At 38.3% G+C, this 16,672-nt stretch overlaps 1 protein-coding gene across 4 annotated transcripts in view; it reads left to right on the forward strand.

Annotated features, from left to right (window-relative positions):
• The window catches only part of KLHL2 (kelch like family member 2), a 58,678-nt gene extending 42,259 nt beyond the window's left edge, over window positions 1–16,419 (forward strand). For all 4 annotated transcript variants that reach the window (XM_060778747.2, XM_067468709.1, XM_067468708.1 and 1 more), the window contains 9 exons: window positions 2,847–2,963; window positions 4,627–4,776; window positions 5,573–5,690; window positions 6,306–6,503; window positions 7,927–8,028; window positions 10,378–10,506; window positions 11,620–11,760; window positions 12,184–12,327; window positions 15,479–16,419. In XM_060778747.2, the coding sequence (XP_060634730.1) occupies window positions 2,847–2,963; window positions 4,627–4,776; window positions 5,573–5,690; window positions 6,306–6,503; window positions 7,927–8,028; window positions 10,378–10,506; window positions 11,620–11,760; window positions 12,184–12,327; window positions 15,479–15,507 (1,128 nt within the window). In that variant the 3' untranslated portion in view covers window positions 15,508–16,419. The remainder of the gene's footprint in view (window positions 1–2,846; window positions 2,964–4,626; window positions 4,777–5,572; window positions 5,691–6,305; window positions 6,504–7,926; window positions 8,029–10,377; window positions 10,507–11,619; window positions 11,761–12,183; window positions 12,328–15,478) is intronic.
• Window positions 16,420–16,672: the final 253 nt, after the last annotated feature.

Genomic DNA, 16,672 nt, shown 5'->3' on the forward strand with positions numbered 1-16,672 from the left:
CTGTTCCCCGGGCCTTAGTTTGCCTATGCCTGCTCTAAATACTATTTTTTCTTCTCCAGTTGCCATGTTGGCTAAGGATTCTAAAAGTCTAGAACAGCACTTTCAACTTCATTCATTCATTCATTCATTCATTTTACTGATTTGGATTATGATTTTGGATGGCATGATTTTAATAATGGGTTTTAAATTGTGTTTTTTTAATGTTTTGGTTTTAATTTAAATGTTTATTTTATTGTATGTTTATTTTTGGCATCGAATTGGTGCCTAATTTATAAGGCCACTCAGAGTCCCCTTCGGGGTTGAGAAGGGTGGTTATAAATTAAGTTTTAAAAAATTAATTAATTAATTTAAAAAGATCACACTTTAATTTTTCCATTTTATATAATAAATACCATTTTACTATGCCATCATATATAACAAGACTTCGGCATCTATGGGTTTTGGTATCCATGGGGTGATTCAGGAGCCAAACACAAACAGATACCAAGGACCCACTGTATAGAGCCAGTGTCACATAGTGGGTAGAGTGCTGGACTGCGACTCGGGAGAACAGGGTTCAGATCTCCACTCTGCCATGAAAGCCATTGGGTTTGCTTGGGCATGTTACATTCTCATAACCTCAGAAAGCCTTGTGATAGTTTGTCTTAGGATCACCATCGGAAACTACTTGAGGGCACACAATGACAACAGTTGGTTGGTTAATGTGGAAACAGATGATTCTACAGATATTTCAATCTCAAGCTTCATGGGACTCTATAAAAATATGTAAAAGACTGAATTAGATTTGTATTATTATAAGTGGAGGTCTTTCAATTTGGATAAAACATGTTCCCATCAGCTGATCTCAGTCAGATGCCTGGAAGCTCCATTATGGAATAGCTGCAGTTGCGGGGCAGCATTCAAAAATGCCTTGCTGTGCAACACATTACTGTCACCCAGTGTGGAGAATACAAAACTATGGAAGAATTGTGAGCAACAAAAAACAACCCTGTGTCTAAAAGAAACCTAAGGGAAGATGTCATAATTACTTGAATGCAGAGAGTAGTTCAAGGCATCATCATATGACACTGAATGTGGGCTGAGATGTAGGTTAAGCAAACCATGTGCTCAGCTTGAGCATATGACAGAGCTGTTGTGATCACTTTGCTTTGCCAAATGTCTAGGTCCTGTGTGGGTTTTCCACCCCTTAGTAAGGGCTGACACTTTACTGTAACATCCCAGTCCAACTCCCTGAGGCTTGGCAGGATTGCAGCACTGTCAGCCCACATCTCAACCTGCTAGAAGAGTTATTTGATTGTTCTCCTTTCTTTGACTAAATCAGCCTTAAGGGAGGGTACCTTAATTTCATTTGAACTGAACTTTTTAAAAGCATTCATATAGATTTCATGTCTGTGTATATACGTAATGTCATTTTATCTGAATTCTCTCTTGTATCAAACTTGAGTTGTGCATGCCAACAGCATATATAGTATTTAGGAACACTGGTGTAAAAATCCATAATTTAAGTAATCAGAATTCTACTTACACATGAGCCAAATTTATACATCAATGTATATGATAGTTCCAAGTAGATGTGTAAAATTGCATTGTGAAATGTGCCTTATAAATCAAGCCCTTTCATCTTCAATGTTCCCTCCTAGAGGTTTATCTTGTAAAGGCCTCACAAGCAGCAGTGGATAAACTTCAGGAGAGAATGGCCATACAGCCCGAAAAACTTACAACAACCCAGTCATTCTGGCCATGAAAGCCTTCGACAATACAATAGTGGATAAAATGAGTTTTCTACTTGTCAAAATAAAATCAAAAATTTCATTACACTAGAGAAAAAGTCCACTTAAAATCTAGTGTCTGCCTCCTGCAGAATTCTGGGGTTTGTAGTTTACCGAGACTGTTAAAGGCTCCTCTCTAAACTACAAACCCCAGAATTCTGCAGGAAGCAGAAACCGGATTTTAAGTGGATTTTTTCTCTAGTATGATGAAGTAGCAAGACAGGGGTAGTGGATACCTTCACCCAGAAACTTATCTTTTGTATCCATACATAAGTCTACACAAAACTTTATCCTGTCCCCGGTCACAGGATTATTTTGGGTGCACAGCTCAGAACATACAATAAGTGAATTAGTTTGCGTGATTTCTGTTGTTACTATAAGCACAAAGCAAAGAGCTATAACTTGGATGTAATCACAGAAGGAAAGATGCACGTGGGATTTTCTGCCCTATATATCCAAATAATTTTCTTGTCTTTGGATACTTCCCATGGGTGAGAAGAGAAGAGCATTTGTTTTTCTTGGGTCTGGCTGAAGAAAGCAGCTCTGATGTAACATCCTTTTCTCAATGTTGATACTAGTATTGTTGCTGTAGATGGCATGCGTGGATAGCTAAAGTTTTTCTTTGTGTCCAAGCTAAACGTTAAGACAATTCTGATCCTCTAGTCCCCTCTGATGTACTAGCACTTGGTGTAAGTGCTTCTTTTCATCATTCTGAATGGAGCCCCAGTGGCACAATGGATTAAACCCTTGTGCCGGCAGGACTGCTGACCGAAAGGTCGGCGGTTCAAAATCCAGGGAGCGGGGTGAGCGCCTGTCTGTCAGCTCCAGCTTCTCATGTGGCGACATGAGAGAAGCCTCCCACAGGATGGTAAAACATCTGGGCATCCCCTGGGCAACATCCTTGCAGACGGCCAATTCTCTCACACCAGAGGCGACTTGCAGTTTCTCAAGTTGCTCCTGATATGAAAAAAATTATTCTGAATTTCAGAAGACAAAGTAGAACTCATTAAAAGAATAAGTGAATATGCTCAAACAGAAAAATGTGCAAAACTCATAGTATGCCTTGTATTGTGGAAGGTATTTGAAGCCGTGATAGTTTGGGTTAACCATGACAAAGATGTGCGACAGGAGCTCATGGCACGCCTGATGGAACATGTTCGCCTGCCATTGCTCTCCCGAGAGTATTTGGTTCAGGTAAGTAAAAAGTAAGCATTTCACATCCACTCTTTCTATAATATGATTCTGTTAGAAAAATAAATTAACTTTTAAGTGGATAGGCCTAAAAAGTGTAGGATTAAAACCTGTAACATTAAGCAATGGGCATGCCCTAATCATGAGTAGCTATTGTTGCCAAGATGTACTAATTTACTTCATTTTTCTATAATTTGGGTAGAGGAGATATAGTCAACTTCACATGGGTTAGAAAACCCATAGTTAGCCATTTTTGGAGTTTTTCTCTTTGCTTTTTCACCTGTCCTTTCTGTTATCTTTCTTTTCCTCTATCCTGGCGTCTGTCAGTCTTTTCATTTGTTCACCCCACTTCCCCAGTATAAACATTTGAAAAACCTGAAGAGGGAAGATGTTATATAAAAATTCATTTGGAGAAATGAATATTCTAGGTCTCATTCTAATTTCCTCTCCAATTATTAGAATAGGTAAGTAAAACTTGCCACCTAGTGGCTGGAAATGATTCTACAGGCTCCAGAATGATTTTAATTAATTAAAATTAATTATTCAATTTGAAAAGGTGCACAGCCTCCACACTCAGTTTTTATTTCACAGACTTATTGCTATGGTAGAGACACCATGCATTATTTTATTGTCAAAGATATGATCTACTTTTTTTGTTGCACATCCTGATGGATAGAAAAAAAGATGAGTGAGTAAATCCATATACCGTATATAAGCTGACCCAAATATAAGCCAAGGCACTTAATTTTACCAGAAAAAAACTGGGAAAATGTATTGACTTGAGTATAAGCCAAGGATGGAATAATGGAAATGTAATAATAACGGTAATAATAGAGTAAAATAATTAATGTAATGATGATAATAATAATAATAATAATAATAATAATAAATAGAGAAAAATAATAAATGTAATAATAATAGTAATAATAATAATAAGTAAAATATTAAAAACTTTGACTTGCATATAAGCCAAGGGGGGCTTTTTCAGCCAAAAAAGGGCCGAAAAACCCGGCTTATACTCAAGTATATACGATAACCTGTAAAGTCCCATCGCAAATTATTCTGGTTAGAATGCTGTCAGTATACTGGAATAAGTACTTTGATTGTGTGATACTATGCATATAGGTTTCTCTAATTTTCTGTTGAAAATATTTGTATTTGCTACGTACATTATCATATACTATATTTTAGAAATATTCTCTTTAAAAATAATTTTGCTTTCCTCCATTTTCTTTCCTTTTGATTTTCTTGGATTCCAATACATTGTCCTGATACAAAGGAAGTATCAGAAAAAAATATTTGCATTAGTGAAATGGGTATTCTTTGTAACAGGAGAAAATTCCAGGCAATAGTTCTCAAAGTAAAATAGATATAGCTAATTGTGTTGCATTACATTTTTTGCACAGGCATGTTTTCTGTACTCTTTCTTTGCTCTATATTGCCAGCAACTATTTTAAACATGTTTGGAAAACATGTTTAAATACTGTAGCAGAACACATTTATTTATTTATTGAGTTTGTATCTCTCAAAATGGGATTCAAAGCCAAGAGTTCTGGCATAAGGCTAATGCTGAAATGAGAACTGCACATTCTACCAAATTAGATTAGTCAATATTCACTTGTGTAGCAGCATTTATTGAGACTGTGTCAATATGTTCAATGCACAGAGAGTTGAAGAGGAGGCACTTGTTAAAAACAGCAGTGCATGTAAGGATTATCTCATTGAAGCGATGAAGTATCACTTGCTGCCACTTGAGCAAAGAGCTCTAATGAAATCCACACGAACAAGACTGAGAACACCAGCCTGCCTTCCAAAAGTAAGTGTCACCGTTGGCTTCTTTGCTTCCCTTTTGTGTTGCATTGCATTACATTTTGCAAGGAAAAGCTAAAGCACTTTGAACATGTGATCTTTCAATTTTTTTTAATGGCCAGTCCTATTACATCAGAACAGTGTAAGAGGATACCATAAAATAATAAAATCAGAGAGGGGGTCATTGTTATGTTATTGCACAGAGATTGCTTTATAAAATAAGTCAGTTTAGATACAGTAAGACTCCTACATCTTAGGAAGATATGTTCCCAGGTAGACCAAGGTTATGTGAAACAGTAGATATACTTCCTCTATAGCACACATATCAAACGCAAAACCTGTGGGCCAAATCTGGCCTTCCAAGTCATTTTGTGTAGCCACAAGGCTTTCAATGCCAGGGCAACGTAGTTATATTTCTACAGTCTTACAAATGGCCCTTTGAAGGCATCAATAAAGCCAGTGTGGCCCTGGGTGAAAATGAGTTTGACACCATTGCTCTATTGTACTTATAGATATGAACTATAGCAAGAAGTTCTTGTACCACCTGTACTTTTTTGTGATGCGGCAGGTCAACTGTCATTGTTTCTACATGTTCACATCTGGAGCCGAGCATTTCAGTTTGATTTTAGCCACTCACACATTGTGACGAGAGGCATTCCATTTCTGAGGGATATAATGGCAGCTCTCCTATGGTTTCTTGGTCATGTTGGTTGCTCTTTTAAGAGAGGATAACTTCTCATTTCTTGTTGTCATCAGTCCAAACAAGCATTTGAGTAAATTATTTGTTGTTCCTTCCTTTGAAGCTGATGGTGGTGGTTGGAGGACAAGCACCAAAGGCTATCCGCAGTGTAGAATGTTACGACTTTAAAGAAGAACGTTGGCACCAAGTCCTTGAGTTGCCTTCCAGAAGATGCAGAGCAGGTAGCTTCATGAATTCATAAACTGATGTTGAAATCTGGGTTGACATATAGTTAATGCTTAGCACATAACACCAGGGTGATAACATTTTAAAATGTCATTTGCAGAAACTAAAAACTTAAGATCGTCCGGGGAGGCACTGATCTCGATCCCACTGCCTTTGCAGGTGTGACTTGGGGACAAGAGAGAGGGCCTTCTCTGTGGTGGCCCCTCAGCTGTGGAACTCCCTCCCCAGGGAAATTAGAACAGCTCCCTCCCTCCTGTCCTTCAGGAAGAAAATTAAATCCTGGTTGTAGGACCAAGCATTTGCACAGTGATAGTGCAGCAATTGATATCTCCGTACAATAATGAACAATAACAGATAACAAATGGAATGGTTCCTGACTTAGGTTCTTTGATTGTGTGATTTTAAATAACTGTTTTAGTTCATATGTTTTAATGATGTGGTTTTAATACATATGTTGTTTTATGTTGACATGTGTTCAAGGCATCAAATTGTGCCTTTGTTGTGAGCCACCACGAGTCCCCTCCGGGGTGAGAAGGGCGGGATGTAAATAAATAAAATAAAATAAATAATAAATAAATATAAGCAATTTGATAGATCATTCTCATTTTCAGGAGTGGTATACATGAGTGGCCTTGTCTTTGCTGTTGGTGGATTCAATGGGTCCTTGAGGGTCCGTACTGTTGATTCTTATGATCCAGTGAAGAACCAGTGGTCAAGTGTTGCTAATATGCAAGACAGAAGAAGCACTTTGGGGGCAGCTGTACTAAATGGACTTCTGTATGCTGTCGGAGGATTTGATGGGAGCACAGGTATATGTTTTTCCTTAATCCTGTCCTGAGCATTTTTTCTTTGAGGAGATATTTCAATTTTGTAGATTTTCTACAGCTATATTCCTTGTTGCCCTCGTACCTTGAAACACAGGAGAAAGGCAGCTCTTGATAAAGGAAGACTGCACTGAATAAAAATAGATAACACACTGTCATAAAATAGATAACAAATCCATGTCATAAAAGATCTATGCATTATTGTGAAATACCATTTATTCTACTTCTTTTGAACTGGGTTTTCTTCTCTGCCCTGCATTTTTAAAAAGATAAAACAACAGCAAAAGGTAGAGAACCATTTCTATATTATGTACCAAATGCATTCTAGATTGTTTCTTTTAGGTGTTTGTGTACACAATATTTCCACTTAGACCTGCTATCTAGAAACATAGATTCATAGAGTTGGAAGAGACCTCATGGGCCATCCAGTCCAACCCCCTGGCAAGAAACAGGAAAATCACATTCAAAGCACCCCTGATAGATGGCCATCCTGCCTCTGCTTAAAAGCCTCCAACGAAGGAGCCACCACCACAGTCCAGGGCAGAGAGTTCCACTGCTGAACAGCTTTCACAGTCAGGAAGTTCTTCCTAATGTTCAAGTGGAATCTCATTTCCTGTAGTTTGAAGTCATTGTTCCATGTCCTAGTCTCCAGGGCAGCAGAAAACAAGCTTTCTCCCTCCTTTCTATTACTTCCCCTCACATATTTATACATGGCCATCATGTATCCTCTCAGTCTTCTCTTCTGCAGGCTAAACATACTCAGCTCTTTAAGCCACTCCTCATAGGGCTTGTTTTCCAGACCCTTGGACAAGCTGGACACATTCCAGCTTGTCAACATCTCCCTTCAATTGCGGTGCCCAGAATTGGACATAGTATTCCAGATGTGGTATGACCAAGGCAGAATAGAGGGATAGCAAGATTATATTCCTATTTATCCAGGCCAAAATCCCATTAGCTTCTTTAGCTGCTGCATCACATTGTTGGCTCATGTTTAACTTGTTGTCCATGAGGATTCCAAGATCTTTTTCACATGTACCGCTCTTGAGCCATGCGTCCCCCATTCTGTATCTTTGCATTTCATTTTTTCTGCCTAAGTGGAGTATGTTGCATTTTCCCTGTTGAACTTCATTTTGTTAGTTTTGGCCCCTCTCTCTAATCTGTTAAGGTTGTTTTGAATTCTGCTCAAAACAATCTTAACAGATTAGATTAAAAATGTTTAACCTGAAGAAGAGAAGGCTGAGAGATTAGATTTAAAAATCTAGTGTTACTGTTACCTCTTTCAATAGTTAAATAACATTTCTTCATTCCATAAATGAGAATATTCTATAATTCCCATTCATTATTCATGGAAGAGTAAGACTGAATAATATTTGTATATCTTCTAGCTTTCTATTCTGCTTTATTACAGGGTTATCCTCAGTAGAAGCCTACGATATGAAGACTAATGAATGGTTTCATGTGACTCCAATGAACACAAGGAGAAGTAGTGTTGGCGTAGGTGTAGTTGGAGGTACGGTCTCTAAGGACTAAGTTGGATTTGCTGTCTATATGACATGTTTTTCCCAGCCTAACAATTTAATTTAACAGAAAATAGTTTTTGCAACTAAGGTGAATGCAGAGAAGAATTCTGCCTATAAATGCAGTATTAGACCCAACATTGCCCTCTGCTGGATTCTTTATCAATCTCCTGTTCACATTAGATTTTGTCAAGGAACAGAATAAGAGAATCATAGAACTGGAAGAGACCACAAGGCCCATCCAGTCCAACCTCCGCCCATGCACTCCCGACAGATGGCCATCCAGCCTCTGCTTAAAAACTTCCAAAGAAGGACTCCACCACATGCCAAAGTAGCATATTTCACTATTGAATGGCTCTTATAGTACCATCAGGAAGCTTTTCCTAATTTTTAGATGGAATCAAATATCCAAATAGTACCTCTTACTAAATGACTTCTCTGACTACTAAATGCTTCTTTGAATTGATTAAATACTTGAAGAATAAGAAAGTAATGTCTACTATTTTGAAATAATAATCTAAAACTATGTACCGTATATACTTGTGTATAAGCTGATCCAAATATAAGCTGAGGCACCTAATTTTGCCACAAAAAACTGGGAAAAGCTATTGATTCAAGTAAAAGCCAAGGATGGGAAATTCAAAATAAAAATAGATACTAATGCAGTTACATTAATTGATGATCAGTAAGTTAAATGTTTTTGAATATTCCCATAAAACTGTAATTTAAATAAGACTGTCCAGCTCTGACTAAATCATCATTCTAACCTTCAATGTAAATGTGATTATGTATCCTTCCAATAATAATAGAGTAAAATAAATAATAATAATAATAATAAATAGAATAAAATAATGGAAGTGTAATAATAATTATAATATAGTAAAATAATAAATGTAATAATAATAACAATAAAGTAAAATAATAAATGTAATAATAGAGTAAAATAATGTAAAAGTAATAATAATAAGAGTAAAATGTAAATGGGGCCCCCCCGGTGGCGCAGTGGGTTAAAGCACTGAGCTGCTGAGCTTGTTGACCAAAAGGTCGCAGGTTCGATTCCAGGGAGCGGCATGAGCTTTTGCTGTCAGCCCTAGCTTCTGGCAACCTAGCAGTTCGAAAACATGCAAATGTGAGTAGATCAATAGGTACCGCTCCGGTGGGAAGGTAACGGCGCTCCATGCAGTCATGCCGGCCACATGACCTTGGAAGCGTCTATGGACAACGCCGGCTCTTTGGCTTAGAAATGGAGATGAGCACCACACCCCAGAGTCAGACATGACTGGACTTAATGTCAGGGGATAACCTTTACCTTTACCTAAAATGTAAATGTAATAATAATAATAAATAGAGTAGAATAACAAATGTAATAATAACAATAACAACAACAACAACAACAACAGAGTAAAATAATAAACAACTTTGATTCAAGTATAAGCTGAGGTGGGCTTTTACAGCCTAAAAATGGCTGAAAAACTTGGCTTATACTCAAGTATATACATCATTTACATGCTTGCTTGTTGAACACATTTAAATAATCTTCATATATACACGTTGCAAGACTTTTATTTATTTACGACATTTATATGCCGCCCTTCTCACTCAGAGCAGCTTAAGTTTCCTTGTAGTTTACAGATGACTGATATTATGACACACTTCCTATCTGTTTAGTGCATAATAATAATAATCTTTATACCCTGTCCCATCTCCCCAAAAGGACTTGGGGCAGCTTACAACATAAATAAATACAATGAATAATATATGCAAAATAAAATAAGGCAGATAATAACATGGTAAGTGAATATAAAAGAGAAAACAAAATAAAACAAAATAGACAAATTAGACAATAAACAGTAGAAAACTTTAGTTAAAAAATAAAAGCCAAAATACCCGAGTCGAAGCATATCCATAAAACAAAGACCTTGTCCACATTAAGGGGATATTAACTAATCATTGTCAAATGCCTGTTTGAACAGCCAGGTCTTCAAGTCCTTCTTAAAAGTTGTGAGGGTGGGTGCTTGTCTAATCATCTTGGGGAGGGCATTCCAGAGCCGGGGGGCCACTGTTGAGAAGGCCCTCTCCCTCATCCCCACCGGCCTTGCTTGCGATGGGGATGGGATTGAGAGACGGGCCTCCCCAGCCGATCTTAAAGGTCGAACAGGTTCATAAAAAGAGATTCAGTTGCGTAAATAGGCTGGACCCAAACCATCTAGGGCTTTATAGGCAATCACCTGCACTTTGGCCCAGAATCAAATACACAACCAGTGAAGCTGTTTCAAAAAAAAAAAAAGGGGGGGGGTGTATGTTGTCTATAATCCACATAGATATTTTGCTCATATCTTTAGGTATGTTGTATGCTGTTGGTGGCTACGATGGTGCATCACGCCAGTGCCTTAGTACAGTGGAATGCTATAACAGTAATACAAAGGAATGGACCTATGTTGCAGAAATGGGCATTAGTCGTAGTGGAGCAGGTGAGTAAGCAAATGATATTTTGGAACACTTTCATGGAAAAATACAGATGCATTCACTGTTCACGTCTTGGTGGTTTGATACTTACATGCTGCGTCAATTACATCCAAGTAATCTGGCCCATATTTCCATTTCTTGAAAATAGACACGCAGTGAGTTGGCCAAGACAGAACTCTTGTTTGATATACCCACTCCTTCTATACAGGAATTAATTGCATGTACTTGAACATGTGATACTTCTGATTCAGATCAAGCTTGAATTCACTGCAGACTCTCATTACTTCCTAGGGGGTAAGAACAGGCAAGTGAATGGATATTCAAGTTAACGTTCTGCCACTGTCATATGTGGATTTTCTGAAGCAGACCTCAGGGTACATAATATAAAGTATGGGATTACTGTGGGACCCTGGGTTGCGCAGCAGGTTAAACCGCTGAGCTGCAGAACTTCCTATTCGAAATGTTGGCCATTCAAATCTGAGGAGCGTGGTGAGCTCCCATTGTTAGCCCCAGCTTCTACCAACCTAGCAGTTTGAAAACATGCAAATGTGAGTGGATCAATAGGTGATACTTCTCCAGGAAGTTAATGGTGCTCCATGCAGTCATGCTGGTCACATGACTTTGGAGATGTCTATGGCCAATGCTAGCTCTTCAACTGAGAAATGGAGATGAGCACCACTCTCCAGAGTCAGACACGACTAAACTTAATGTCGGGGAAACCTTTAACTTTACCTTATGGGATTACTTCTGGCAGAAGTAATCCTCATAATCGTCATAGTGTGAGTGTCTTGTAAAATGTAGGAAGCTATGTCAGTTCTTGGTCTTCCATTACGTAATGGCTATGAGTCAACTTGAAACCAGAAACTCACAGATTAAAAACCTTAGTCTTTTAACTCATTAGCTGGCCATTATCATGTTGAATACTGCAAACTTCATTAACCCATCTTCAGTGAGAGGATTTTTTAAAAATTACACTACCTTTCAGAGATCTTGTAAGAATTACTCCCTATCCCACTTCAAAATTTATCAGGATTTACCAAACATTATATCACTTTAACAGTGAGCATTTAATTTTGGCTTCAATTGAATGTTAATGATTTTGCATTTTATCCTTGCAGGTGTTGGTGTCTTAAACAACTTATTGTATGCAGTAGGGGGTCATGATGGGCCTTTAGTTAGAAAAAGCGTTGAAATGTATGATCCCACCACCAATACATGGAAACGAGTTGCAAATATGAACATGTGTAGGAGAAATGCAGGTAAATATTACAGTTAACAAGCAACCTTTGATATAATGCTCAGTGAAGGGCATAATCTGATAACTCCCCCTTGTGATATTTCTGTACCTGAGCAGGTATGGGGTCTGAATACCGAGAACACAAAAAGCCTAATTTGACCTTTACACTCACAATTCCCATTCTATTTTCAATTGAGTGGTAACGAAGCAGCAGTGGGGTTTATTGGAATGCTGCAGCTTTGAATGTTGAAAAAGCAATAGCCCACATCCAATTCTGATGTAAATACGTGCATTTTCCTCCCAGCAGATGAGTAACACTGCATTTACTGTGTCATAAGCCAATAACCCAGTAAATATCTCCTGTTTCTGGCAGTCCTCTGGCAATAAATGTTGCCTGGCCAGCTAAGAAAACAAGCAATAACACTATATTTCTGTTTTGTATTAGGAGTTTGTGCTGTGAATGGGCTCTTATACGTAGTTGGAGGAGATGATGGTTCCTGTAACTTGGCAACAGTGGAATATTATAACCCAACAACAGATAAGTGGACAGTTGTATCATCCTGTATGAGTACAGGCAGAAGCTATGCAGGTAATATTAAACACATTTGTAAGAGCCAGCTCTTTTTTTCTGAGGCTGATAAAGGGAAAACTGACCTAATTATACTCCTTAAAGTACTGTAACATGTGCATAGCCCTACAAAGGTTTATGGGATGGATACAGTGAAAATGGAGCTAAGCACAGTGGCTATATTCAGTATGGAAAAAATCATATATGAAATATGTTAATGACATAATTTTCCATTTTGACTTATATTTATTTTGAAATCTCCTCAGTGGATCAGAAAAGTGTTATAAAGAGGCTAATTATGTTATTTCTAAAAAAGAAATAGTAAGTAACCCTGTAAGAAATAAGTTTGGCCTTTTGTGCAACAGTCCCAAAGTAATGATTGCAATCAAGTCTAGTCTAAAAAACAATCAGAAAAATGAGCTAACGATTATGTCATTATCATAGGTTATCACTCGTGGCTGAGTATGATTGCATTCCAACTGTAGGGTCTTGGCATTGGGTCTGTAGATGACTGTAAAGACAGTCTTGATCTGTATGTTCTTTCTCAGTGAGGACATTGGTTTCCAGATGAAAAGCAGTCCCGTCGAGGGTTGGCTTGACATGCCTTCCTCTTGACTTGTTTCCCTCTTTCGCCCTCAATTTGTGCCTCTTCAAATTCCACAGCACTGTTGGTCATAACTGACCTCTAGTTAGAACACTTGAGGGCCAGGGTTTCTAAGTTCTCAGTGTCAAAGCCACAGTTTTTAAGGTGAGCTTTAAGCCCATCTTTACATTTCCTTTCCTGTTAAATATAAATATTCCCTTTTCCATTCTTGAGTTGAAAGTAGAGTAACTGCTTTGAGAGACGGTGGTCAGGCATTCTGACAATGTGTCCAGTCCAGCGAAGTTGATGATGGAGGATCATTGCTTCAGTGCAGGTGGTCTTTGCTTCTTCCAGAACACTGGTAGTTGTCCGCCTGTCTTCCCAAGAGATTTGCAGGATTTTTCGGAGGCAACGCTGATGGAATCATTTCAGAAGTTGGGTGTGATGTCTGTAGACAGTCCACGTTTCCCAGGTGTATAACAGGGCATCTTGGTATCCCTACAAATGTTCCAATCCTCAAACATTCTCTGCTTCATTCGGAAAAATGCTGCACTCGCAGAACTGAGACAGTGTTGTATTTCAGTGTCAATGTTGACTTTTGTGGAGATGTGGCTGCCAAGGTAGCAGAAATGCATAGATCTTTTTCTTAGCAGCACAGCTGCTAGGGCTTTCCTTCAATCAATTAATTGTTGGATTTTGTTATGATTTTCATCGAAGTAGTCTTGATGTTACTTATTTGGTATCCAATGGTTTCTTCACAGACTGTAATGATAGAGGTCTTCAGTTTATTCCAATGTTCAACATTTTCAGGATGTTCTATGGTTAGATGATCCTTGAGTGTTGTTTGGAGAAGGGTTTGTTTAGAGGGCTCTTGAAGGTCTTGGGTGCTCGTTTTCCATCTTATCTTTCTTCCTTGGAGTCTGTGGTTGGGGCAATCTTGATGGTCATCGTAGATTGAATTAACCTGTGCTTTGACTGAGGATGCTTCCATGATGTCTTAAACTTGTTTTTTCTGGCGGAAGAGCATGTTGGTGACACTAGGTTGTGTTCCACAAATATGGTGAGATGCCATTCAGGTTGCTGTTACCAACCCCATCTTTTCCTATAATCCCTGGCCACTGGTCAAAACCTTGTCCAACTCTTGTATTAAAATCACCCAGGAGAATGATTTTTTCCTCCTTAGGTGTCTCCAATAGGATGGTGTCCAGCTGACAGTAAACATTTGTCCTTGATGTCTTTGCCACCATCTAATGTTGGTGCATAGGCACTTGTGATCGTTGCCTGCTGATTTTTGGCAAGGTTAATTTGGAGGGTTGAGAGTTGTTTCTTAATGCTGATGGAACCTTCAGACAGATGCTTCACCTGGTCGTTTCATATAGCAAAGCCGACGCACTGTATTCTCCATTTTTGTTCTGGTGGTCCCTTCCAGAAGAAGGTGTAGCCTCCTTTTTCTTCCTTCAGCTATCCCTCTCCTGCTCTCTGGGTCTCTTGAAGTGCTGCTATATTGATGTTAAAGCATCTCAGCTACCTTGCAATAATTGCAGTCCTGTATTCAGGGCATTATTTTCTGTGTTATCCACAATGTCTGAATGTCCACTTTCCAAAGTTTATTTTTCTTGTTTGACTGCAAGGTAGTGATACCTCTGGACGTGGTAGTCCAGTCAGGGATAAGAGAGAGAATGTTTGGGGCACCTTTTCTAGACCCCTTCCTATATGGGGTGAGCAGAGTGGTTCCTAATGGGGCAGCTCAGTGGTGGATACAGCTGTTGAACTACTCAACTGCCTTGGACCTTGAGGTAGAATGACTGAATCCATATCCACCACTCATGTGCCAGTCTGTGGCTAGGGGCTCCCTGATTTCACAATCCTACCCATGTCACCACTCACTGATTGCCATGGGACTTTTGTTGATTTTGTTTTCTCTTGGAAGATGACTGTGTATGAACATGTTTTATGTTTGGGATCAGTGCTCAACTAATCAACACACAGTGTTCACAGAATGAGGTTCGCATCCAGTGGCATAGTTCACCCAACAACCAGTGACTTTTCATCTGTTGCAGCTTTCTTCCACCTTCACAGCCATTGTAACATCATGTTATCATCCACCTGTTTTGCCATTGAGGACTTGATTGTACTTGATCTGGTACCTCCCCTGTGGCTTTGCTGCTCAGGGAGAACCCCTGGGAGCCAATGACTCAGATGGCACACAGGTTCACTGGAACACACAAGCCCCCTCACCACAATAAGATGACAATCCATTGAGGTGGAATAATTGTATAGTGTAAGATGGACAGTTCCCATATTTTGCTGAAATCTAGCAGTACAGTTCAATTCTCAGGTTTCTATCTTAGCATTTGGCATGTTCAACCATCAGTTCATAGTTGTAGAATTGACTTCAGTATATTCCTTTTCAGCTTCCTTTCTGTAATATGGAGATATTTCACAGTATCTGATAGAATTGCTATAAAACAAGTTGATATAGTTTGTGTACTCCAAGCAGTAATGCTCATTAATATTATGAAAAAGGTATACAAATGTTTCATTAAGCAAGAGTTCGGGTTTACTCCTATCTCTCCCCTTTTTCTTTAGGTGTCACCGTTATTGATAAACCATTGTGAGCAAGCAGAAATATTTTCCACTTTGATTATGCACTAGAAGCAAGCTTGAACAAATGGTGTTGAAGCAATTGAGCATCAAAGCACTTCTCGGCTTGTAGCTAAACATTGAGACATATTGGAAGATGTGATCTGCTACAATTGAGGCTGAACATGAAGATTATTCTCGATCGAAGCAACGTCCAGAAAGCAATTTCCAAACATAAAACAAACCACTCACATGAAGCCACGGACAATTCCAGCATCGTCTCAAGACCTCTGTTGAAAAAGACATTGAGCTGTTTAGGAAAGCATCATTATTCTATACGGACAGTATGGTGAGACTGAATTTCAGTTTAGCACTGAAACCCAACTTAGTATTGTTGAAACTAAAAATAACACGTTGCATTCCGGCTTAATACTATGAGCTGGCATGAGAACTTGGTTGCTTTTCTAAATCATCACTGGTTATATTACTATTGTGTGTATATTTATGTGTGTACAAGTACCTTTATACTTATACTATGTTGTAAAACAGAGTGTATATTTTATTTTGATATTGACCAATGCTTTAAAAATAATAAATGCCACAGACAATTTAATGCCAAAATGTTTTTAACTTGTGTAATACTTGTGATCCTTACGTACGAATATCTCCTTTGTTATGTTTTGATGTATCTATCTTAACTGTCCTGGGTTTAATTTTTTTGGCATGGATTTAAACGCAGGTTTATAATGAATGTATGAAGTTCTGTTTTACTTGCATGGCATTTAAAACTCTAGCTGCTATAAAAGACTATGTACTGTATGTGAACATGTTTTGTAAGTACAAAATAAAAATCAATGTAATTCCTGGATGCGTACAAAATGACCAAAACTATTGTCAAGTTTGACCAGATTTCTTTAATAAAATTTTGTATATTTGTTTTTCCTAAAGTTTGAGACTTCTTATTCATATCTACCATTTGCTCTTAATGGTAACAGTAATAAATAAGATTCCTTTTTTAAAAATTCATTTTTATTAAGGGTTTTAAAGGGTACATCTGAGAGGTTGTTAATCGTCAGCACGGAGTATATTTTAAAAGAATATAGGAATTGGGGCAGGAGAAAGAAAGAAAGAAATGATTTTTTTTTAAAGCGGGTAGAGGTACCAGGGGTAGAGTGCAGGAAGGTTAGTATTTTAATTACT

Source organism: Anolis sagrei, chromosome 5, assembly GCF_037176765.1.
Source record: "Anolis sagrei isolate rAnoSag1 chromosome 5, rAnoSag1.mat, whole genome shotgun sequence".
In the NCBI taxonomy this organism is placed as follows: Eukaryota; Metazoa; Chordata; class Lepidosauria; order Squamata; family Dactyloidae; genus Anolis; species Anolis sagrei.